The 26,983-nt window shown below is 43.4% G+C and overlaps 1 protein-coding gene across 2 annotated transcripts in view; it reads left to right on the forward strand.

Moving 5' to 3' along the window:
- Positions 1-26,983, forward strand: part of KDM1A (lysine demethylase 1A) — a 1,518,024-nt gene that overhangs the window by 143,958 nt on the left and 1,347,083 nt on the right. Inside the window, exon 3 of one of the 2 annotated variants that reach the window (XM_069622738.1) lies at positions 22,425-22,558. In XM_069622738.1, the coding sequence (XP_069478839.1) occupies positions 22,425-22,558 (134 nt within the window). The remainder of the gene's footprint in view (positions 1-22,424; positions 22,559-26,983) is intronic. The other variant, XM_069622739.1, reaches the window with a different exon arrangement.

The raw sequence follows: 26,983 nt of genomic DNA on the forward strand, positions 1-26,983 counted from the left end.
ACTTGGGGTTTGGCATGGCATATTCCTTGTAAAATATGGGATCTGCCCATCTAATTTTCAGGAGGATAATAATTGTAAATATGAGGGTTTTGTTTCATAACGCATTTTGGCAAAAGTAACTGTGGTATAACCCAGCCCATAATAAAAACACCCACACTAAAGCTGATGGCACTTCTGTGGGTCTAATCTGCTTACAGGGCGGCAGCGATATCCACAGCCTGGAACATCCACAGCCTGACCTATCCCATTTTAGAGGTATGTCCCTGCTATTTCCTCCCACATAGTAAACGTCCTCTGAAGTCATCCTGCCTATAAAAGGAGGAGACATTGAAAAATCCAACTCAACATCTGGAGATCCAGACATTCCACATTCACCCCGCAAGACTCCAGACTCCAGAGCCAGGCCAAAGATAGCAGATCCAGGCAGAACCTCCTATCCAGGCAGAACCGTTTATCCAGAATTAAACCCGACAAAAATCGCAATAATTGAGGGGAGAGAGGATGAAAGGATGCAGATCACTTTGGGAGAATCCAGTGACAAGATCAGTCTTTGCCCAGCTGATGCACCCCACTGTCCATTGTGACCAGACCCCGGTTTCCCTGCTGTTCCCTTAAAGGAGAACCTTGCCGCTGTGTAGTGTCCAGACCCTTGTCCTGCTGTCCAGAGACCCAGTTAGCTGTCCAAACTACCCAACTCAAGTGCTTTTTGTAAGTATTGCCCTTCCCCAGCAACCAAAAAGCTGCATCCATTGCTTTGTTAACTTGCATCCTGTCCAACCCCATAGAAATCTTATAAATACCCTAGTAAATTCTTAAATTGTCAGAATCCTCTGTTTATCCTGTCCTTAAAAGAATCTGTTAGTCTCCATGTATTAGCGCAATTCTTTCCAAATCATTTCAGTCCGTTGTGTAAGTCCTTAGTACTATTTTGAATAAATTAATTTCCCATAAAGATGAACACAGTGTGAATAGGTTAAACATGCAAATTAACCTCCATACATACTGTGTTTTTTCTTTAAATATCTAGCCACTAAAATATAGTAGTAGTAGAATAAATCATTTTTCTCACAAAACCGAGTTGCCTGGGAAAGTGTTTCCCTTTTTAAAATACGATTTTCCTTCCTTCTAAAGAATCCCATACTGTCACCCATCCAGAGTCACCCTTTCACTTTAGTATCATACCTGTTATGTGCCTTGGTACGCCATCAGTAAACCCGATTCTGTCTGTTAGCTCATTTCTGAAGCTGTTTGCTTGATTTAAACCCGTGAAAACTAAGAAATTGCAATTTTGCCACATGTGATCCTTGCTACCCTGTTGCTTTTCCTTCCCAAAGTAGATTTTCTCATTTGTATGCATGTTTAGTACCTTGCCTTGTAGCTTGTAAGTTTTCTTGCCTCTTTGTAAAATAACTATTCATTAATTCCGAGTGCCTTTTTGCTAGTTTTTCAAGGGTTCAATCCGATTTGGCCTCCCCATTCAGGGGTGGTAGGACTGAAATTTTCAATCCGATTTTTGCCTAGTATACCTGCCTCCTTGCTAATCCTCTCCACCCACACACAGCTTGGTTAACAGGGGTTTGAGGGAGTGTTGCAGGGGGAATGCCTAACAGTTGTCCCATTTAAAAGTATTCCCGAAGGTAATCTAGTTTTCATTCATATTTGCGTTACTGTGTCTGTTAAAAAGTTAAAATAAGTGTATCCTATCATTTTTCTGCGTATTTATCACCCCACTGGCGATTGCTGCCCTATATTGAATCCGTTTGATTTTCATTGGAATTTTTAAAATATATTTCATTATTACACTCCGGCCTGGTTCATGGTCCATTGCGACACAAGGTGTACATCAAGGGGGCCGGGGGATGTGAGACGAGTTGGCTGCCTTCTCAAAGCAGAATCTGAAATAAACTTGAGAATGTTTTTATTGTGCACCACGTTACTGGCCAGTAGAAAGAGTCATGTTCTGGAATGTGCCGTATCTTTAAATCCGTAACAGGGTAACCTCTGTAGCAAGAGCAGCAAGTATTTCTGGCACTGCAAGATGCACTGGATTAACCATGGTATCTGGATTCTCTGGGACCTCAGACAGGTCCGTTAGCGTGTCCTTTCTGCAAACAACAAGGGTCCCTACAGCCGTCGGCAACCCTTTTTCCAAAGAGTCTGTACCCTCCCACCCCTCGAGTCTTCCCAAACGCAAAGGAAAATCCATACCTGCTATCTACAGATACTGTAAGAGCAGTCAGAATTTCCAACTTTAGATGTACACTATGTCACACCTTGCTATCGCTCTTGATCACATAACTGATATACATTTCTCCTCCGTCTTGTTCAACCTGTTGAGTAGCGACCTATTGTGTAAGCTTCGCTGCACCATATATTAAAACCAAGACTGGGTGTTCTTGAGCATTCCCTCCAACAATGCTGAGGCTGTTCTAGTCATTCAGATCACAGAGGAATGATCAGAAGAGTCAGTGGGCAGATGATCTGAAGGAATGTATGTATTCTGTACAAGTGTTCTTATGGTCTTTGCTCAAAAATAAGCTGGGATACATTCACTATGCTGAACGGTTGAATCTCCTAAGAAACTGCCCTGTATTCCTCAATAGCTGCTGAAAACAGAAGCCGAACCAGGAATTCCCCCTGTCATTGAATCACTCATTGACTCACTCTTGAAACGAGGTCTAATTCACCCTACTCCAGTATTGCCTGTTAAGCCAGGAAAAGTATACATACTCTTTTGCTCAAGATATGAGAGCAGGAAATTCAGTGGTGGGCCCCTTATTTGTTTCTTCAAAACCCTGCTACCGTTTGACTTGTATTCCCCCCCTCCCCAAGTGCTACAAGTTTTACAGTAGTAGACTCATGTTCAGCCTTTCTCTCAATCCCTGCGCATGAAGACAGCCAGTACGTGTTTGCATTGTCACATAAATATGGAAATTCAGTACACCTCGACTAGGCTTCCCCAATGGTACACAGACCCCTACACCTTTCTCCCAACAGCTGAAGGAGGACTTAAACGCCCCCAGACACTCAGTTCTAATTCAGTACGTGGATGATTTACTGATCGTCTCCCTTTCCTATGAAGTGTGTTAACGGAAAACTCCAGCACTATTAACCGCATTAACAGAGAAAGCTCATCAGGCATCTATCTATGCAGAATCTACAATTATGTTATTTAGGACATGACATTGCAGTGGGACTCAGTCATAGCATCTTACCAGAAAGAGGTGTGCTTTAACCCCAGATTGTTACTGTTAGGTGAGTGTTTTTAGGAACGGTGGCTTTTAGTTTATGCTGAGATTGTCAAACCTTTGCAACGCTACACCAAAGCAAATACTGTAGTGCCATTACAGTGGACACTGAAGGCTAGGGAGCGCTCACAAAAATAAAGAAAAGCCTAATTGTGCCTCCAGCTCTGGGTCTGCCTGATTATAAGAAATTGTTCACCTTATACTGCCACGTTTGCCTTGGCTGTTCTGAGCGAAAAGCATGGATTCCATAATGGACCAATTGCTTATTGCAGTGAATAGCTAAAGCCGGATGCTGCTGGAATGCTGCCTTGTTTTCAGTTTGCTGTTCTGCTTGTAAAGCAGCATCAACTATGTGACTACATTGTTTTGCCCCCCTGCCCCTACACCCCCTCAAGGTTGCTATCCAGTGTTCAGTGGGCTTTCCTATTTAAAACGAAGACTCTACGTATGTCTGTATCTGAGCTAGTAAATTCGAAAGCCTACTTTTTATTTTTCCAACATTACCTTGACTAGATGCCTAGTGTCGAATCCAGAATTTCTTACTCACTCTAGGATGGTGAACCAAGTGAGACAGCCCTGTGACTGTGTTGCTATTACTGATTCCGTATTAACTCCTAAAAATGATTTAACTGCTGCTCTTCTACCAGAGGCTGATTTCACGTATTTTGTGGATGGGTCATGTTATCAAGATCAAAATGGGGAAATTGGTGCCTGGGTACCAGGTGGGGTGGTAGGGAGTGAGAGGCTACCACAGGTTATCTCGGCGCAGGTTGCAGTGCTGGTGGTGCTCAGTGGAGCTTGTGAAATAGAAGCTGAACAGTCACAGTGATTTCAGATACGCCTTTGGTGTAGCCCATGACTTTGTTCAACTTTGTTTTTAATAGGGGAAGCTGTAGAAGTAAAAAATCCCCTTTTTTGTCTGTCATTATGTGACACTACTAGATGCTGTTATACTCTAACAAAATAGCATAATTGTGTGGTTCATCAACCTGTCGATATTAGCTGTGGGAATGATTTGGCAGATTCCACAGTGAAGCTGGCATCTGTAACTGACATTTTGAGACTGCATTTATCTTCAGTCAGTTCTGAACCACCTTCATAAAAGATTTGAGGCATTTGCCCAGGTTCGGAAGAGGTGCTGATTGCATGAAGATTCACTGTGGAAAGATGACAAAGGTCAGTTGCCCCAGAGATATTACTTTAGCCGCTTATTAGACCAACATGGACCAGCCCAAAGGGGAATAATAATTACCATGAATAAATATTGGCATGCTACAATGTTTGATAAAATGACACAGGAGTCTATTGAAAACAATGTGTCATATGTCTTCAGAGTAAATTTGTAAAGGCAGTCCCTACAACTCAGTAAGCATATCCACATCCACCTCCTTGAGGTCCATTCGTGAACTTCCAAATTGATTTCCTTCAGCTTCCACACTGCAGTAATTTGCAATATCTTCTAGTGGTACTGGATTATAGAGGCTTAATCCTGTAGGAAAGCGGACGCCATCACGGTAGTGAGGATTCTGGTCAGAGATTTTGTACTGAGATTTGGGATAACTGTTAGTATTAATAGTAATCAAGGCACCCACTTTGTAAATAGCGCAATTAAGGCGTTTCTGACAGCTCTCATTGTATAGCACAAATGGCACTGTTCCCAACATCACTTGTCTGCGGGGGTGGTTGAAAGAAAAATTGGTCTTTTTCGTTTTTTATTTTTAACTAAGCTTCCTAAGATGTGTCAAGAGACTTGATATGGCCAGATGCCCTCCCCCTCCTAATACTTAGTATCCAAAGCACCCCAAGGAGGGAAAAAGGGCTCGGTTGACAGGTTTTTGTATGGGCGCCCTATGAGGCTCTCTTCGCCTCCTTCAGTAAAGTATGCTACGAATCTGCATTTCAGTGATGATGATCTACTTGAGTAAGGCACATCAGTCATTCTGTCAGTTATATCTGCATCCAGGTGAAAGCTGCTTTTTCCAATGAACTAACTGAACCTTGCTACTCCCTGCAGCCAGGAGAAGGTGCTGATAAAGGTCTACCAGCAAGTCTGCACTGGCTTCTAAGGGTCCAGTTGCAAGTGTTGTTGGTAACATGCCATAAAGGTACTATGCAACCCACTATAAAAGAGGTGCAGCTCTTAACCATTGAAAACTGCTGCCTATTCTGGGCCCAGGCTTATGTTGCTCTGTTGCCTATTCGTCAGTTCACCCTGTTCCTCTTCTCCCAATGAATTTGAATCTGTTGCCCCTACCCACGGTGAGCCAGGGAAGGCATCTTTCGCAAATTATATTAGAAATCTAGACCTCACCCTGGTATAAGAAGCAATCCATTTTATATTGACAACGGGGTTTATGGGAAGTTGGCAGTGTGTTTGTTGTTTTTGTTTTTTTGCAACACCAGTTTCTTGTCTTCAGGTATTGGTCTCTACCCATGTGAAACCCCCAAATTGTGTCATGACCCTTAATCATGGCCCTCACTGGCAAGTCGGCCTTCCAGTTGGGGCCAGGTCAAAGGCCTTAAAACCTTATCCAAGACACTCTTGGAGTCAGTCCTGGCGCCTTTGGTGCCAGGCTCATAACCATCATGAAGACCAACATTAGAATGGGACTATTTACTTGGGACTTTGGGACTATTTAACTTTTGGGGGAGAGGGGGGATTTCAGCCAACATAGAGGCACACACATAGCTCAGTTACAAGGAACTGAGCTATGTGGTCTAGTCTTTTGGGTGTGGCAGGCCTGGGACTATTTTACCTGGACTACTTTACCTGAGACTATTTAAACCGCACACAAACAGCAGGACACGCTTCGTGTTATTCTGCTGTGTGCAGCGTAACGCTCACCGTGTCCAATTCTTTGATGCCAGCTTACCTGAAACCAAGGACCTGCAGAGAGAGGAAGAACACTACGAAACGTATTTGGAATAGTATCCTGTTTTCAATCCATCACCGACTTCAGTTCCACTCACCTTAAGGTATGAACTCCATCATCCGGCACCGCATGCATCCTGGAATACCATAACCTGGAAAGAGGAGAAAGTAAGACTGCATTAATAAGCTTTTACTCACGTTTCCTCCCGAACGAAGAAAGCCGCACAATTCTTACCTTACATGGGTAGTCATCTACTGGTCCGTATTATTGCTGGAACATCACAGCGCTCGGCGAGGAACATCGCGATCTGCAAGGAGAGAAAAGACAGGGGTTAGCAATATAAAAGGTGAAACAGCGCCGCGCATCATGCATTGCTCACCGGACACCATTGCGCACACTGCGCTTTCGCCTACCGGCCCATGTTGATCTTCAAACTGCATGACCACATCAAAATAACTTTCCATACCTAAAAGGAAAGAAGCAAGACATTATTATTCGAACTAAGGGGAACATAAGAACTGCATATTAAGACTGTAAAGCAGCAAACCTACGGAGTCGCAGTAGGCCTGGATTCCCACAGGGGGCTTGCACCAGTGAAGTAACTTGGTCGCTGCTCGCCCCCCACATTTACGCGCCCCTGCCACGAGGAGCAGGATGTAGAATCCACCTTTTACAATATTAAGGTGAGGAGAAGGCCCAAGTGGAAGGAAGGAGTTGAGGCCAAAGGAGGTGGGGGAAAAAAAAGACAATCTGGTAATGAATCTAGCTCTCCTATATTGCAGACCCATCTTTAACCAGTGGCCTTACCAAGGGACCGGGAGAGGGTTTGAGAGTGCAAATCATCCAACCAGGGCTGGGTGGCGTTCCTGTGGATACCAGGTGAGCATAACAAATTGTCCCTCCAATAAAAATGATGCCCCTACCCTGGCAGCAGAGCAACAACTGAATATGAGCTTTAACACAAAGGCGAAAAAAGGAAATGTGACTACTAATGCTAATGTGGATTTCATTACTGAATCCTATCCAGAACCACCCCATGATTTCGTTCTGATGCACTATTATTGATCTGTCCTACATTCTATACTACGCCAGAAAGACCTACTAAAGCCTATTCTCTGGTTTCATCACATATCTGATACACCGACTGTGATGACGGAGTCTTCAGAACTCAAATGAAAGCGAAGTTTTGCTGTAGTAAACAAAAGGTCGTCCTTCCATAGAGTAGCCATACTGGCAAATGTACCATAGAGTATCAGAGCATTGCATTAGTAAAGGATATCAATACCTCTATGAAACTATTTTTTTCTGATAACATCTTTTATTTTCAACACTGTGCTGGTAGGAGTGTTCAAATGTTACGCCTTCTGTGTGCTTATAATCCACAGCCAGAAAATGGAACCAGTATGCAGGGTCTGAAATTGCTGGGAGCTATTTAGCTTCTGATTCTAGCCCAGGAGAACCTGGTTAGCTTGATGGCAATAGCTACTTGGAGCTACTTTTTGGCTCTTGAGGCAAACTGATACCATGCAAATTAGTCTATGTGGCATTAACTTTCTGTATCTGTTAATGTGTATATAGAACCATTAGACATCTAGAAGACATTTAAAGCAAAATTAATTTTATACAATGGACACATTGTCAAAGTTTGCATCTCACATAAGTTGGATATGCAGCCCGCTATGTGCTAGCTCCTAGTTGCCTAGGGGTAGCTTTTGCCTATTAGGCGATGGCTGATATCCATAAGCTAGTTTTACATCCCGATCATGAAATCTGAATTTGAACCCCCGAGTACACTGATACAGTACTTAGTTTCACCGGGATTTGAGGTCTGAGTTTTTCAATTACAAATGCATATGTCCACATGCCAGTAAGATAGGTTGAGTTTTGATATGTTATCCTTAATGCTTCTCTTGCTATTTTGAATTTCACAATCCCCTTGTCTGCCTTTCAGGTCACAAAGCAGTTTTCTTATTGCATAGAGGGCTTCGCCATATGTTTACAGCAGCAGATAATCGGAGGAAGAAGGCAAGGGGAATTAGCGGATAGTCTGGTGGTGGAGTGGGTGCATATACTGCTCTTGTGGCCTGGGACGGAAGGATAGCTCGGGGGGGCAACACGTTTGTCTTGGAAGCAAGACACGCAGTGTAATGCAGGTTTGAAACCGGATCCCGTGCTTAGAAATCACTTGCTGTTATTAAGCGCGTTATAAATTAACAGTAAATAAATTGGTATGTATACCAGGGCCAGTAATTAGATGCTTTTTGGGGCAGCAAGAAAGAACGCATATACCAATTTCGGTGACCTGCATGGAATCGTAACTCTTATTATACTTACTCGAGATTGCACTCATAGTTAATAGGAGTGGAGTTGCATGTGACTTCCATTGAGAGGTTGCATGCAAGATTATCTACATTTCTAAGCATTAGTGAAGATAGACTAGACAACAGATGGTAGAGACTGCTTGGAAATGTTTCAGGAACATTTGAAGTGGCTATAGTTTCTAGTGGCAGTACAGGGGTTGGGCCTGTGCAAACCAAGAATGCACGTTCAAGGCAAAGGGTCTGGTACAAGGAATATGGGCTCCTATCAACACGATTGTTCCCGGCCCATGGACCGAATGCAACTGGGGCTCAGTGAGACACCGAGACCTGTGGGATTTGTGACCTCCCAAAATGTCACCTTGTTACTTGACCTCTGCCCTAAGGGTTAATCTCTGATTTATGGTTGGCTATTGGTGCAACCTGGAAATTATAGCCTCTGCAGCCTCACCAGCTCCAAGGTCTTGGTAATCTAGCTAGATGACGATGTTACTGGTAGGAAATAGAATTTGTTTGGATGTAAGAGCAACAGGAATCCCACTAAATGGTAGGCTGCTGTTTCAGAAGGAAGACATGGTGTGAGTGTCTACACTGTGTGCAGAGTCAGGAGGAGGACAGACTCTCAGGTGACATGATATGGTTTCTTTTATTAAAACAAAGATACAAGGCCAAACTTTCCCTTTGCCTATGGGTGATCTCGCCCTACTTTACCAAGTATGGTGCTCGTTCGTCATTCGTGATTGTCCAAAGAAAATCAGTCCGCTGTCCATAACTACCCTAACTAATGACTCCCTTCTCCTAAGAGTACTACTGTTACCAGTCTGTAATATACGATTCACAGATAGGCTCTTGTGACTTCTTGTATTAATCGCTTCAACTCCTCTGGTGGAGAGTTGAACTTTCTTTTCTCTCCTTAATCCCTTTTGAGGGAAGGCTTTGTAACCCTTTCACCCTCAGGTTCTCACACTTCCACTTTTCTTGGGTCACTTGCTTTTGTGATTGTTTTCCATTTTATTTAGGAACAACCCTTTCTTTGTCTTATTATTCTTGTTCAGGATAGCCAGTTAATGTTCACCTTTTCCAGGGTATTTTCTCACTGCTCATCTCCATCTCAAGATTTTTATCCAGGTTTTCTCCTGGTTCGTAAATCATGGTATCCGGCTCCTGTGGTGTCAGCACAACCTCTTCTTGGGTTCCTGTCCTGCTTTTTCAGTGTTCAGGACCGCTGCGAGTTCAGCTTCCTGAATTTCCCTTGCGAGCGAGTTCGAAACTCGCAGGCTTTCTTGTTCTCCACGTCGGCTGACGCACAGCAAGCTACTTTGCTCACTGTTAGGGAGAATTCTCTGTTTAGGCGGAATTTCCTAACCTAGTGAGTCCCCCAGCAGCTTTGCTGGATTTTTGGGGTTTATTTTTTTCTCCTGCCAAGAGTGAGACTTTTACCTCACTCTTCGGCATGATTTGAGCGCGTTTCTTTGACTCTAGATGTGTTTAATGGGCTATGGGGTCTTTTACTCCATAGGGCTTCATGTGTTTTTGTGATGTGTGTTACACAGCACCCTCAGTGCAGTAACACAGGGGTGTCATAGTGACCCCCCAATATAGACTCCATACCCTGGAACTGACTACTGTCTCCCAGGGCATGTAAAGTCACCATTGACTTTACTAGTCTCAAATTCTGAACAGAAGCAGTACAAACCATCATATTGTGGACGTACTGGCCGGGGCAATTCGATTGCCCCGGGGTCTGTTAGTCGAGGGGCAACATCTCCGTCCCCCCTGATCGAGTTTTGGCTGGTGGCAGTGGATATTACTTTTTATATTCGACCGCAAATATATCTCTACGGGATTTCCCATTGTTCGAGGCTACCAACTTTAATTATTTAGTTCCTATAGCCTCGAACATACCGCCGGTTTATTTAATATTAATTCTCCGGTTGGTATTTTTTGCCAGAACTCGGTTCTAAAATGGCGTTTATGTTCGCTTCTGTGACTTCAACCCAAGTTGAGCCCTTTGTTCCACTTTTTGGCGGGCTTCTCCACAGAAGCCCTCCAAAGTGGTGCCACTCTGTCTGGGGTACTTGGGAGGGGTTGAGGGGGATTTAGGCACCCTGGACTGAGTTGCCTAGGTATCTCAAGTCGCACTCTGTCCTGATTGGCCCACCACTTAGCATGTTTGAGTGACAGCTAGGCTGAGTGAATGGGGGTTTTCTGCATAAAAGCAGGGCTTTGGGGACTGGAACTTCAGAAGTCGCCACAGGACCTAAGAATCCGACGAGGGAGAAGCTGCGCCGACCTGTTACGACGACACCACCGGTGGAGCCCTGCTGAACCGTTTCACCACTTTTCCCAACGACAGAGGAGATCTCCAGCCCGGAGAGTCTTCTTCCTTCGACTGGTGGGGATAACCAGTCTGCTTCCTTTTTCGCTTCCTGGAGCATCTCGTGGCCGCCTTGCCTGTGCCAAGCACCCCGGCAACCGGGATACCACGTTTACCACTACCACGAATCAAAGGGTAGTACCTTTAATGGGAAAACTCTGCGGCTGGTTTCTTCCCTGGCAGTGCAACGACCTTCATCTTTCCTCCACGTCGAGATTTTCTCTTCCTCTGGACGACGCTGCGACTTGCACCCGCTGCCAGGAACAACTGCCCCCGCTGGAGGGTCCTTTCCACATAAGGTACCGTGTTCCGCCTCGCTTCCCTTGCAACCGACTGTACGGGGTAGATTTAGCCCCCGGCTTTCGAACCTGGGTTAGCCTGGGACACCCTGGCTAAACTTTTCTGAGCCTAACTAAAAACCTTTCTGAACTCCCTGCAGGACTTTTTAAGCCTGTTGTCATTGTGTGATCTTGGGTGCATTTGTGCCCTGCTCTCCAAGAGTTGGCCTGGCCTATGGACTTTGGCTCACAAGTAACTTTTGACTTTCCTGCCTTGCTTAAGAGTTCTTAAGTATTATTGTGGTGTATTTTCCTACATTCTGCCTTTTCCCCTCCCTTTTTCGTTCACTTATTGGAGTGCCATCTATAGTTAAGTGCTCACCTCTGTCTGAAAATAAGTGGTGTTAACTAAGACCTGTCTGATAAGGAATAAGGCATGTATATATAATAATAGTAACTGTGAGTGATTTACAATAATGGTGCTGGAGTGTTTCAATCAGTGTGTTTTTAAATAAATATTTATATACCTTGATATACCTTGATACCAAAGCTCTGGTCAGTGTTTGCTTGTGCTATTGTGTCTGAGTGCCTATTGTGTATACTTTGCGTAGTGCCTAACTCTTCTTGAGGGAAGTCTGACTGCTCAGCCACAGATACCAGGTAAATCTGGGTGGTACAGACTGCTACCAAGTGGGTTTACTGCCAACACCTGTAGTCCTAAATCTTTTGCAGTGGTCCCCAAGGGAACTGCACAGGTTTATGCCTAACACTCAGCCTGCATCAGCTGTTGCTCTCTCCATTCTCAGGACGTGCGTCTCTAACGTACTCGTCCCTGCATCTTGCACTTCATGTATTAAAGAGGCTTGATCTTTGTCCGTATGCTAAGATATCCTTTAGTAGTTTCTTCGTCCCAGTTGTAACAGTTTGTCTTCCTGTTTAGTAATATATTGCATGTAGGCCTTGGTCTATTTAGCTTCAGGGAGTTCCTCTTGGGAACAGGAATCCTTATCCTCCAAGGGGAAGTCTCTCCCAGTGAGGTCCCACTTGCCTCTACTTCTAGGGAGGGTATTGCGAAGCAGACTCGTCTCTGTAGCCTCACAAGAAGGTGCTCCCCCTTGGGGATAAAGGACAAATTCCTTTCCTTCGTACAACTGGCTCACATAAATTTCATATTCCAGGTGGCAACATGGCAGTTTAATGTATTCTGGCCAGCGGTAGAGGGAGAAGCAATGAGTCTGCATCTATAGTTCTTACAGTAGTGGCTCAAGGTTGTTCCTAGAAGGTTCAAGAATTTGGTGTTTTTAATTCCAGAAGTAAAGAAGTTAACAGATATTGATAAAAGCTTACAAGTTTTAGAAGTAGTTTTTATTCAACAAAACAAGCTTTTGAAGTTGCCCACTGTAAAGCCACCATTTGTACTCTCTATAATGTGATATGCTCTATTGGTAGTGAGACCTCTGAACATCACCAACGGTTCTATTGTATGATGTCATAAATGTAAGAGAAGGGGAAAATAGTTGTCAATACTGCACCCTTCAGACCTGTCCTGAGACCCACTGCATGACTTATCAGTCCTTTCTGCTTCCAGATTTGTATGAAGGATCTTGCATGCTAAAACCAGATCTGCGCCTTTGGATGCCTATGCGCATTAAGTACAATTTGAGTCTTATTGTATTCAAAGTGCAAAAGTGGGAAGGGGCGGCAGGGGGAAATGTGGTAGCGTACAGTCCCGGGACTGGTAAATAATATAAACCTGATGAGAACTTAGCTTTGGATTGGTGACCACTTTTTTTTTTTTCCTTTTCTTTTTAGGAATGTTATGTTAACAAGTATGTATTTAGCGCATGGGCACAAGCTAAGGAATGAGGAGGGAAGATAGGTTTTCAGTGACCACTGAAACTTGTAATGCTCTTCAATGGTTCTTAAAGTATGCAGAATAGAATTCCATAGCTGAGCTGCAGCTACTGAGAAAGAACGGCTGCCAATCCGGGAGGCCTTAAAACGAGGCAAGAAACCAGTCGCGCATCAGTTGACCGAAGCACTTTAGCCTGAATATACGGTAGAAATTTCACCTGCAGGTTTTCAGCTTCATAGCCAATAAAATGTGTGGTGGACCACAGAGTGCTTTAAATGGGAAGCCCTTAACAGGACACCAGTGAAGAAGGCAGAGTAGAGGTGGCCCCTCTAGCTGCAGAATTCTGCAAAACTTGAAGATGCTACAATAAACAGGTTGAGCCAAGAATAAGGCATTGGAGTAATCCATAGTTAACAAAACAATGAGAGGATACTGCTGGAACTCTACATTGAGAGGGAAAATGGGGAAGAATCTTATGCAGAATTGTTTGCCGAAAAACCAATTTCTGACAAATTGTGCCTATCTGGAGTTTGTCAGATGAAGACGTGGCTATTTGTACTCCCAAGATCTTTCACGGATTAAGCAGAAGGAAGGGGACGCAGACCAGATGGGCAGAAAGCAGAAGTCCAGAAAGCCGCAGCAGATGGTCGGCCCCCCACCAGCACCTCATTTGTATCCCGGTTGTGTTTTAGCCAGTTGTTAGACGTCCATTCTCCCACAGCTTCAAGACACCCCCGAAATCTGGTAGCTGTGTCAAGAAGAGACCAATCTAAATATTCCAATATTTGGTTATGTTCAGCATAAGAATAACGGCTGAAGTCATTGGAGAAAAATAGCTTGGTGAAAGGCTGGACGTCGGCATTAACGAAAACCGGGAAGAGGCCTGAACCCTGATGGACACCACATGTGAGCCTAGTCGGAGAGGAGAAAAAGGCAGTCAGCACCAGAGATTGAGTCTTATCTGAAAAAGGCTGAGAACCAAGAAAGAACAGTGCTAGAAAGGCGTGCCCTGGCGAGACGATCAAGTTTAACAGCGTGGTCAATTGTGTGGAACACGACGCAAAGGTCAAGGAGCAACAAGTCCCGACCCCCGCCTTGATCATACAGAAGCACAAGCTTTTCAACCACCGAGACAAACACGTTTTCAGTGCCCTCACCAGGGTGAAAGCCAGATTGTAATGCGTGGAAGGAGAACTCTTCAGCAAACACTCAGAAGGGGACCGACTAGAGTTTCAAGAAACTTAATTTGAAAGGGGAAGAGCAGGATTGCGCGATAATTAGCGGCAACCGCAGGATTAAGCAAAGTTTTTTTTTTTTTTTCTTTTTAAAGAGTAACAACCCGGGAGTGCCTAGGAGAAGCCGGGATCAGCCCCCCCAGAGTGTAAGGTGTGGACGGCAGATGTGATCAGGGAGCTAATGCGAGGCAAGCTATCTTTCTGGACAACTATAGGGATGGTGTCGTTAGGAGACGTTGAATTCAGCTTGTATACAGTGGACACAATTTCAGCAGTAGTAAAAACAGGGAACTCCGACCAAGAAAAGTCAGCGGGGGTGAGCTGCAAGCTGTAGCGTCAGGAGCCAAGGAGCGAAGGATAAAGGAGCTCACAGTTTCGCAGATTTCAACAATCTTCGCAACAAAATAAGATGAGACAAGAACACAGACTGGGATGGCAGGGTGGGTTTAGAAGGAACTGTAGGTAAGAAGCGTACAACTTTAAAAGGCTCTTTAGGCTGATTAATGTAATTAACAACCCAATGCGAGTAAACGGGAGCATTTGGCAATGAAATTAGCGTTATCATAGCCAGACAGAATAGAGCGCAAAGTGGCTTTATCAGCCAGATCATATTTCCTCCGTCACTTACGCCCCGCTTGCCTACATAAGCGGTGTGCGCACAGTTGGCCTGAGTACCAAGGTTGAGAGGTCCGAGACTTGTGCGTAGGTATGGTAAGAGGCGCACGAGAGTCCGCAAATGAGGAAAATGCATGGGCAATACTATTAATGTCAATGACCGGGTTATCGGAGCAGCAGGCCTCTAAACGGCTTCATCATCGTATCAGAGGAGACAGAACGCCAGTCACGGCGGGGGCCAGAAAAAACTTTGGTTTCTCTTGGATTCTTTTCCGCCCCTGCAGCTGTTGCAATATGATGTTCAAACCAGATGATAGGGGAGAATTAGCCATGGTGTCTGATGCAGAGGCAAAAACAAGACCAAGCGTGTTAACCAGACAATGGGTTGGGCCGGATACGAGCTGTGAAAAGGCAATCTCCACGTTCAGAGCAAATATCTGCATTTTCGAGTCTGAGATGTCATTGAATTTCAAATTAAAATCGACAACAGGTGGGGGATGTCAAAGTTGCAAGTCCGCTTCAAGCGCTAAAAAACTATCACAAAATGTGGGGCCTTGAGCTAGGCGGATGATGAACCACAAGACATTGCCTTGAAAACTGAAATCAGTAACGATGACAAGATGGAATTTTCAACCAACTTGTTAAAGGATCAGCTGAAAAACAACACAGCAGATAGACGGCTTTTGGCAGAAGTGGCGAGAGAAGCGCTAATGATCCTAAAGAAAGATCATATCGATCATGGTGCCAGTAATATGGAATCTACATCTAATCCCAAAGAGTTACTCTGCCAACTTGATTGAGTCAGTGCAGAGATGCAGTGCAACATATCTAACAACTTGAATATGACTGACCTGGCACCATATACAAACTCCAATAGTTTCAAATTCCATTGTTGAAACCCCGATTAATTCATCAAAACCTATTTGTAGTCATTGGACGAACAAAAAATCCTCCAAGCAAAATAGCATTGAAGAACAAAAGTAGTGATGTCTCATCACCCAGACCCTTAACCTCTGCAAATGCTGAAGGGCTCATTGGCAACCCAGCCGCTCCTAAATATAAATTACACAATCGACCACAAAATGGTAACGAAAGTTATGCTATTTTTTACCATAAACAATTCAGTAATCGGATGACCCAAGGTGGAAAAAAAGACAGAAAATCTTCCTAAAGGTCAAATGAGGAGCAACTCTCGCAAATTCTTGCGCAACATAAAGTCCCTGAACGTCACCATTCAGACCTCCGTTGCAAGAAATACTGCTGCAAATAACGTGCCTAGGACGCCACCATAGCTGCCTTTACCATAGGACCTAAGTCACCCAAAAAAAGTAGTGACAGACATACAAAAGTAATGTGAGGAAGAACTGATGACGGAGATGTTAAATCCATCTACGTATGACTCTGAACTCGAAAAGGACGCAGAGGAGCCTCTTGATTACGAAGAGCCAGAAACCTTCTGCATTGACTCAGAAGAGGATCAGGAGACCCCCTTAAAGCAATCACTCCATGAACAAAATGTGGAAGCCCAGGGGAGAGTATGTACCATTATCGTCACACCAGCTGCTACGAACAGATTCAAAAGATGGGAAAATGCCTTTCAAACACCAGCTGAAGGAAGGTCAGTAATGGAAGAGTTCAACTTTAATGGAAAGTCTAATACCTAAACGGAGGCCTTGCCCTACCCCTCAGTGGAAGGATCTAGCCGTGGACTTTGACCTACATCTCCACACAAAGGGGAAAACGGGAAATGTAGAAACAAGGAAAGTAGTACCTGAAGGGAAGTGGAGGGTTGATGCACGCAAATCTATGTCAGAACCACTCGTATAAATAAATGAAAAATAAAAGATCAGCCAAAGCCACTGCTTATTAGAACCTATTCAGCCAATTAACAATGGACTCATTTTAAATAGAAAAAAACATGCTACGACTATTCCATCACGTCGCTTACCTGAGCAAGATTTCATCAAGTGATATCAAAACGGTTGAATTCATTGAAGAAGCAAGACATGATCACGTTCTGCTACACATTTACTCAAGAAGAATATTGGATACCAGTCTCCCCTTTCGCAAGGCTCTGTCTGTCTGACATAAATTTACTGGGATTTGATGCAATCTAAGTCCATGCATCGATAAAACAATGAAAGCCAACAAAGCAGATAGAACTACGGAAAACAAAACTAAATCCCACTTGAGTGAGAAGTCTCATGACAAGGCAACGGCAAATACTGAAAGAGTGATAGAAAATAGTGCTTCCCCTAACCTTGGCAAGATAAGATGGTTGAAAGCGGCAGAGAAATCTGACGAAGTAACTGGCAAATCTCAAGTGGAAACTTCGCCCTTGCAAAAGCAAATAAAAATCACATTCAAAACAAACAACATTGCTGCTGATTCAATCAAAAATAAACTCACTCGTCAGAATGAAAACGAAGTGGATGTCAACTGGAGTTGGATCTCAGGAACCCTGAACAACAACACTGAGTTAACGCCCATTGAAACGACAAAAAACATCGATCCATATGGGATCTTGGAACACCAGGGGATTTGCTCATTTATTTCAATACACTTCACAAGTCCAAAGATGCCTGGATATTATGTGTCTCCAAAAGACATGACTCTCCACTTTACCGATTGTTCAAGGTTATGGAACGGCAATAAATCCGGCAATAAAAAAGACCAGGGACGCCCAATGGCAGGTTTATTGACTCCAGCTATGGTAAAAAGTGGATACTGTATATCATACACCTTCAATCACTCAGCGTATATACAAATCACAATGAGTCTCTGGTACACATGAGTGAAATGACCCACAAACTACACATTTTATACATCTACTGGCAACATCAGGCACTTGGGGCTTCGACATTCATAGATGACATCTGTGAAATAATTGATAACATCATGCCCATAGAGACGAGACCAAACATCATCATATGTGGAAATTTAAACATGGACTGCATTATGGTGGAGCCTGTCAAAACAAGCTAAGTAGACAAAATGAAAAGGTCAAATAAAAAGAGAAATCTGGCTGGAAGAAATGACAGCTAGGGAAATGTTGCTTCTAAATGGAAATACAGCAGAGGATATACCTCTGCAAGTGACTTGGAGAAGAAATAATCAGAAATCAATTCTGGATTACTTCTTTGCCTCAGAACAACTTTCCAGAAAATCACTAGCCTTCATGTGATCGACATGACTCAAAGTGACCATAATCTTGTGAAGATCACATTGAGCGAACCAACTGTGATCGGATCTGCCACGAGGGATCAATCTGTGGGTGCTCAGCCATGTAGAAATGGACTCTCTGAAGGAGAACAAACTCACAAGAGACCTACTAGACGAATCTCATAATGAAAAGGGCGGAAAATTGAATACAATGCTCTTAGATCAATTTATAGAGCTTCCCTATAAAACGGGTAGTGCGTTTCAAAAAGCGACATGTATACGATTTTGAAGTTGTTAAAAAGAAGCGAGTGCTCAGGAAACACATCAGCAAACTCACAAAAACAAACGAGAATCGCTTCTTGAAAAAGAAAAAAGCTAAAATGAGATACACAAATACACTGTGGAACAGCGGGACGCAGAAATGATGCCGTGTACCATAGCTAGAAAAAATTCAAAGGAATAATGGGCTATCATAATGACATGGAGGCCCCTCCGCAATTCGTATTGTGTAATATGGGATTATACCAACTTGTTTACAAAGATTGGGTCCACAGAAGATATGTGATTACCAAAGTTGGAGCACTGCAACATTCGCATCTCAAAAGAAGATATGCTAAAAAACATCATGCGAATTAGCTCTTCCAGGTCCCCTGGCCCAGACTGCTTAACCAACCAAATATTAAAACAAATCCAAATGAGTGGTCTAATTTTTGCGATACCCTGTTCGAATAGATTTTTGACAGAACGTGTGGTACCAACATCTTGGAAGAGTGCAATTGTTGTACCTATCTTCAAAAAGGGCATAAAATCAGAACCCAAAAAACAATGACCAATTGCGCTCTTAGATGTGGTGGGAAAAATCTTTGCCACACAACTTCAATGCCATTTATCAGACTGGATAGAAATCTCTGGCACTTTTGACCTCCGTCAGACAGGTTTTGTCAAGGGTCGTGGGCTGTGGATTAAATATACTATTTGCTTAATCTTCTAAAAATGGAGGCTATCGAACAAGGTACAAAAATCTACCTAGCATTTATCGACCTGGCCCACGGCTTTGATAGCGTTAACAGAGAACTCCAGTGTTCTAAGATGAAGCTTTGGAACTGCCCCTTAAGTTTGATCCTGGCGATTAAAGAACTATATTCTGAAACTAAGATCAAAATTCACCTGAATCAAAAAGCAGCTCTCACCACTCTGATAAAAACATCTAGAGGTGTGAAGCAGGGGTGTCCATTAGCCTTTTTGCTATTTAACTTAATTCTAGCAGATATTGGAGCAACATTGGGAACTTTCAATTAGTTTCTGCCTAAAATAAACGGAAGACATCTAAGTTGGCTACTATACGCGGACGATCTGTTCTTGCTGGACTTCACCCCAATTGGTCTCCAACAAAAATTGTCTACCCTAGAGAACTATGTGGACACAAATGGCTTGAAGATTAATCCAGACAAATACGTAATCTTAGTGTTTCAGAATCTCAGAAGAGTCAAAAGAGCAAACAAAAAAAACAATTCCAATTTAAACTGGGAAAAAAACTATTTAAGCAATACCTTGTACCTAGGCATGGTAATTAATTCCAATATTAATGATGAACCTCTAGCCCAGAAGATAAAAACAAAATGTCAACAACTAACGGCAGAAGGATCTAGATTAAACAGATTTGGCAAATTTTCCATAACGCCTGTGGTCAACTTTTACAAATCTAAGGTGATACCATCCTTGATCCATGGCGCTGAAGATGCTCTGGGCTGCTCACACCTAACCTGGACAGCGTGCAAAAATGTTTTCTGGTGTAAAATTCTAAATCTATCAAAATGAACCTCAACAGCCTGCATCAGGTATGTGCTCGGCCTCACATCAATAAATGCAAGAATCCTCTGGAACATGCTCAACCTGTATCGAAAAGTGATTGACGTAACTAGTTGTCCAGAGTTCAACATTCTGAACACCTTAGAATTGGGAGGACGCAAAACAATGCTGGTTGAATGGGCGTATCAATGTCAAGAGATTCTAATGCAACTAAACACAAACTAAGATGTCCTTTGCAACCCAAACACATTAAAGAAATTGTGGCTGCAAGATTGGGTTGAAACAATGGAGCAAATAACACAACATAGGTGCATGAAACAAGCAGCTCCAGAGTCTAAAGCGTACAACAAGCTACCAACCTACTAAGCAAAGTTCCCCAGCAAACATCATAGGTCCATCTTCATGAAATTCTGACAATCTTTATCAAACCAAAGAAAATCTAAAGAACAATAGTGATTTGGACCAAAAATGCAGATTCTGCTCGAACGCCATCAAAGGTTTTAAACATTTAACCCCTTTCTGCGTAGCGTTGAAATCACTGAGAACTACACATCTTGGCAACGAAATTGCAAAAAGATCATCTCTATGTGGGGAAGATAGGTGGATCCCGATGTCAGAGGGATCCTACAAAAAAAAGGACGTTTGTCTTAACGTTTTACTTGGATCAAGTGAATAAGATGCTGTTGGCCTAAGCACTGCATTACGCAATAATGCAAAATTAAAAATGAGTTCATCTGTTACTAATACGAGAATGGGCATGGAACATTGAGGGACTTGCCTCCATTTTGTGTGTTTGCCCTGGAACTTTTCTTCTCACTTTGGTCTTTTTTCATCATAATGACCGCTGGACATTCTCGACAACCATTGATCTCAAGTTTTTTGTGTCTCATCTTTTAAAAAGTTTGTAATAAACTATAATAAAAATAAGCCTACCCTCCAGAAGGGATTTAAATCGGGCTTGGGCCCATTCTCACCTATCGCCCAAAACCCAGCATTCTCCCCGGGTTTGCAAGCAAGAGCCTTTAAACTCTTGAACTCTGGCGAACTCCTGAGATTGCGGGACCTGTATGGTGATCCGGGTCCCCTGACCTTTACCGAGTGCAAGGCGAAGTTCCGCTACGGCCAAATGCGCCATTGTTCGACAGGCTAGATCCTCTCCCCCCAACGGGCATAGAATTTAAAGTGTAGAAGGGCAAAACGCGCATAGAATATCTGCACGTTATAAACTTCTGGTGGCATTGGAAAGGGAATTGGGCCCGGAAATGTCAGGGGAGTCCTGGGGAGAATATGGACTAGAGCCCACAAAAGCTTGCGCTGCACCCTGTTGAAGGAAGGGCCGTTCAAATTGGCCTTTCTCTCATATCTCTCCCTGCAATGCTTAAACGCAATGCACCCCACCTGTTCTGACAGATGCTAGCATGAATGTGGGCAGCTGGGTGTGACCATGCTCATATGTGGTGGCATTGCCCTGTAATAGTCTTTCTGGCTGGAGGTTCGCTCAGATATCGGAGGTTACGGGCATCCAGCTTCCTATGGATCCACTGGTCCTACTACTGGGAGACGCCCCTGACGATGGCTCATTTCCTTTGTCGGGAGCTAGGGCCGTCCTAATCTCCCAACTACTGATGCCAGCCCGAATCACCCGCATACGCTTTTGGAAGGTAGCAGAGGGACCATACCTTGCTTACTGGTGGGTGAAAGTGAGGCAATTTTTGGGGATGGAGAAACTATCCGCACTAGCGGTGGAACGGATACCTACATTCTCATGTATATGGAGACCTTTCTTGGAACATGTGGCTGACAAGGAGCAGATGTTTTTCCAGCATTTACTCCTGAAGCACCTCAATATACCATGAATTAACAGGCCAAATTCACTGCATGAGCTCCTCAGCGCGATTAAGCTTGGGCATCATGCCAGGGGCAGTGTCTTACGCTCCAGATTGTTTTTTTTAATGTTTTTTTTTCTTCTCCTCCCCCTCTTTCTCTTATTTTCCATTTGTTCAAAATGGCAGTGTTAAGCATAACAGTTGCATAATTATAAGAACTGGAATCCCGATATCACGCTGTGGCTTGACCTTCATGATGTGTTTTCTTTATATTGTGTGATTCGGGATTTCAATAAATATATTGGGGGAAAAAACGGATTTAGCTAGATATGAGATATGAGATGAAGGAAGAATCCAGTGTCACCTCTAGGGCTTTTTCCACAGGAACCGCTTACTAGATGCATTGGCCAAAGATCCTGGAAGATAAAAGGGGCTAAAACCTTGGTATTAGATCCATTACATGCAAGCCTATTCCTGCACAAGCAGACAATAACTGCTGACATGAATGCAGTAAATTCAGAAGTAACACTAGTTTACGGACTGAGCCATCATGAAACGGAATGGATGGGTGGTTTATCACTTGCTTGTGCCTTTATGCCATAAACTGACCGCTTGTTTTTTTTCTACAAAATTGACATCAGTACGGGAGACGTTATCAAAATCCTGCTCACTGCCCGTATATGGTTTGTATAGTTATAAAATTTACTTTTTAGTTGCGTCTTTTAAATTTGCTGCGAGTGTCGTTATCTAGGCTGCATTGTTTGTACGGTATAATATTAGAGTTGTTTATTTTGCACAGTATCCATGCATGTTACTTTTGTTTGCCAGGTGTAGAGGGAGCAGCATTCCAAAGCAGGCTTCCTCATGATCGTATGACTTCTCAAGAAGCTGCTTGTTTCCCAGATATTATTAGCGGGCCTCAACCAACACAGAAGGTTTTCCTGTACATAAGAAACCGGACAGTAAGTACGCCAACCCAAAAGGAAATATGTTCTTTGCTTATTTTAAAACCATAATTGTGTTTATTCAAGTTTCAATAATCTAACAAATAAGTGATCACACTTGACAGTCTTATTATAAAATGTGGAGAATTACTCAATGAAGCTGTTAATTTTTTCACAATACACTGTTAACACCGGGGCCCATTACCACCTACAGTTGGAGGGGTCACTTGATCTGTTTCTGTAAGATTTCACACAATATTGCTAATTCTAGCAGCAGAGTTATACTCTGAACACTTTAGCAGACTGAATGCATTTCAGTAGGACACCACCTCCATGAATGAATCCAATATCAGTAGATCACCTCCCATAGCAGTGATCATAGTGGTTAAAAACAATGTTTTTAATTACTAGTTTACAATCTTGTCTACCTACCGGCAGCATTTGAATCTGAGATGGACAAGAGTATCAGATTTGGTGAGGTGATCTATTAACGGCTGTCGTAAGGCCGACCAATGACACTCTTGGCACTAAATGAGTATGGTTCTCAAAGGGGACTTTGCGTTTGTTCAGGGAAGGGGTTGGACTAAACTACTCTGGGATTTAGGGAAATTTCAGTGAGCAATAAGGATAATTCTAACACAAACCGTGCCAGAGATGGGTCAACGCAAAGTTGGACTTTCGGAAGGTTTCCCACATCTTTGGAGGCTGATGTCAAATCATGTTTTTAACCTATTTAAAGTCCTTGTCTCGCTTTGTAACATCCTGTTCTGCAAAGTAATTTCTAAGCGGTGTGGCCAACAGACTGTTTCAAACCCTAATCTCAGAGTTCTTTTGTTACCCTAAGTTCTCAACACTAATGTGCCATTGTTTGATTAACAAGAGTTTACAAATCCTAACCTCAAAATGTCCAACTCAATGCAAGCCAACAGGCTCCACTGTAAAGGGCCCTTGCAGGGTTTTCTCAGTTGGGGCCCCTCTTCAGTTCTCCTGCTTTCACGGTGCTTTGAAGATCTCTTCCAGGTGTCTGGTTCCTTTTCTCAGAATCCTGCTCTCAAGCTTTCCCTCAGCATCTAGTTTCTTCAAGATACCCTCTGTGTTTCACAACACTCTCTGAGGGGTCAGAAATTAGAGGCGGTGAACTCTGTAGGTTTATCATAAAATGCCATTTTAATACCTTGAAAAGGGTTTGATAAATGCCTCATGGTCCCTACCCTATAGTGAATTTACCTGCCTCTCAAAATAATGAAAGGAAACACTCGAACAAAAGGAATCTGTCCCTCACACTTATACATACAATAAACATAGGAAGGACATGTCTGGCAATTCAAAATATAACAAAACCACAGTGTCTCAGACATATACTTAACTTTTTCTCCTTGTGACCTGGGTAATGAATGTTCCCTTCCCCAGATTCAAAGCAGGAATTTTGGATCCACAGTTCCAAAGAAAGGAATTTTTAATTTAGAAAATAGGTCTGGAAAGCATTGTTCTTTTTGCTTCCACAATTTTTTTAATAGTTCCAACAGAAATAGCACGTCTGTTTTCCACTGATAACCAAAAGGTTCAACATAATCTCTTCATCAGCATCAGAACCGTCATACTTCCATAGTTCCTTAATAGCAACAAATAGTTAATCAGGATGGTGCAACAAAGATTCACAATATAAAGTGTAGTGGCTTTAACACTTCCTCTTCAGTCTTTAACCACTGCACAGTACTGGTATATCTTCCACCTGGTCCACTCACCTTCCAGTTCTAACTCTGCCAGGATCATAAACATCTAACTCTACTGCAAGTACTTCTGTGGTAAAGTGTATTTGGTAACAATTTAAGTCTTTTGATATTCGACAACTTCAAAGGAAAACGCTTCTGTAAAAATATGAACCACATTGGTTTTGCTTACGCCACATGAAACACAGGTTATGCTTCTCTCCTGAATATTGGCTATCAGGAGGACGGCCCTTCTGCTGCAACAAAGTCTGGTATTTTCAACCAAATCAATGATGATCATTTCAGTCTGGGCTACATTTGTTGGGTGTACATGAAATACATTGATGTTGATGGTTTCACCCTTGGTATTTTGCACCTGCAAATCAGATTCCACTCCTCTCCTCCTAGATATATATTGGTTATCAGAAAGGCAGCTCTTATGCCACGCTTGCTTACCAACTTTTGCGTCAATTATATTTGGATAATGGCCTTTTATCACTTTTACTTGATCTGGGCAATGCTTGTTTGGATCTTTGCGCCCTTCCGAGCTTCTCCCAAAGCTTCCTATACCCCCCTACGTTCTTATGCCTTTGATACCTCCTCTGGGGTTTTGGTGCCTGTTGCAGGCATTGGGACTGGTAGGGGTCATTATAGTTTTGTCTGACATTTCTCCTTTACTTTAACAAATATTCGATACCCTCTATTTGGCTTTTCTTGCTTTGGTTAATTGGGTGATTTTTCTTACGTGGTCATTCTGTCTTTAAATGCAGTGGGCAGTTTTTCTGCCATCTTCCAATCCATCACATGCGTGGCTGCGCATACACGGCCTCCCCCACCTTCGGAATTGTGGTCTGCAGTGTCTCGAAGTCTCTTCCCAACCGCATGGACTGTAGTTCTCCAAACCCCTTGTTGGGAACTTCTCTGGTTAAATCGCCTAAATTAGGATTTCCAAAATGATGTGCTAGTCTGGCTGGACCACTTACCTTTTTGTCTTTTCAGGTTTTAACATGAGAAGAAAACTAGACCGCATATTTCAATTATACTTCAGATATGGTGGGTCGGGGTTTATATGCAAGTTGGATGGGGCTCTTACTGAGTTTTGATTAGCTATCACAGAGGATATTTGAGCATTTTAGGCACAGGGATCTGTAACACATCTGTGCTTCTGGGATCTCACTATCTAGGGAATTCAATCCAATAAATGACTCGCCAGCCCAGGACCCAAGGGTTATAACTCATGGTGCCACTTTGAGGACATGAATCCGGCGCAGAGAAACAAGCTGATAAGTACAAGATCTGTCCATAGGTTACCTGACGGGATCTGGTAAACCCGGACCTGAACCCAAACCAACTATGACCCAGGTGACTCAAAGGAAGAATAATCTGCCTTGCAAGGAGGGGGACACATCAGCCGGGAGTAGAACTATGAAGAAGGCACCAGGGAAGGAACCAAACCTAATAGATCACAACAGTTATTTAAAAAGAAAAAAAAGTTTTCTACAAAATGGTTGATTACAAACCTTATACATTTTACTCAAGAAATGATTCATGCAATTGTAACACTAAAATTCAACAGTGTTATATTGAACAGTTAAAAGGGCAAATGGTGCAACCAGTATAAACCTGCCCAAACCACTACATAAGGTGCAGGGCTGAGCTTGTAAGAAGCTCATGTTTGTGCAATGCTAATTTTAGGCCTGCCTAGTGGCTTGCACAAATAAAGGGATGGCCAAGACAAAATGACAGAAGGAACGTTAAGTGTAGTAGTAGGCCAATGGATGCCATACTGGACATTGGGCTGTCGGAGATGGCTCAAAGAAGGCTGAAAGTCTTGGAGACAGTTCTTTAGAGAATGTGCTTCCTTCGGGTGTCGAACTCTACATCCCATCTGCCATTCGACACAAGTATCACGTGTAATACTCAAGAGTATGCCCTGCTTCGGAAGGAAAAGTTCAGGGCGCAGAGGTTACTTGCTACCGACTAGTGGTGACTTACTCTTGGCGAGTCAGACGCACTACACCATTTGTGTGTAAAATTGAGGTTGCAAGTGACTTTGTGTGCCTGGGCTAGTAGCTTTCAACTTGAACATTTCCCCCTTTGGCAAGTTCCTCACGAAAATCTTGACATCTCCGAGAATGGGGGTTTTGTCCCATTCGGGCTGGGACTGGACACTTTCCAGAGGAGTGCTGCAGAGTAGGACAAGGACTTGTTGGATTTAGCTCCAGACTCGCTGGATGCCAGGGTCGTGGACACTTCAGTGGGGCTGGACAACCTTCAAGCACCAGCTCTGGTTTAGGACTCTGGCATCTTTTCAGTAGGTGATGACTAAGGTGGTAGACCTACTGAGGTTTACAGACCCACTAGTCCTGAAGTTCAGTTGAAATTAACTGATATTTTGGCTGAGGGTGTCCCATGACACCACCCCCTACCCCCCCTGTCCCTTCTCCTGCCCCCGGAAGGCCCTGCTTTCTTTTAACCTGGCTGTGGAGCCTCCAGTGTTGGTGGCCTGGGAGAGATGGCCTGATGCCTAGCAAAAAAGCATTGTTTGATCTGGTGTGTCGCCACCCCATGCGTTTCTGAAGTGTTTGGTGGTACAGGCCGAGACAGCAAACCTGAAGACCACCTCTAGAGCAAGAAACTGGACGCCTGTGGAGCCAAGATATTCACATCCGGCAGCCTGGCTGTAAGGGCATCTTTTGCTTTTGGACTCTGGAGTGTTAATCCAGACCGGCTC

The sequence above is a fragment of the Ambystoma mexicanum genome, chromosome 11 (assembly GCF_040938575.1).
Source record: "Ambystoma mexicanum isolate Mex_15411 chromosome 11, UKY_AmexF1_1, whole genome shotgun sequence".
In the NCBI taxonomy this organism is placed as follows: Eukaryota; Metazoa; Chordata; class Amphibia; order Caudata; family Ambystomatidae; genus Ambystoma; species Ambystoma mexicanum.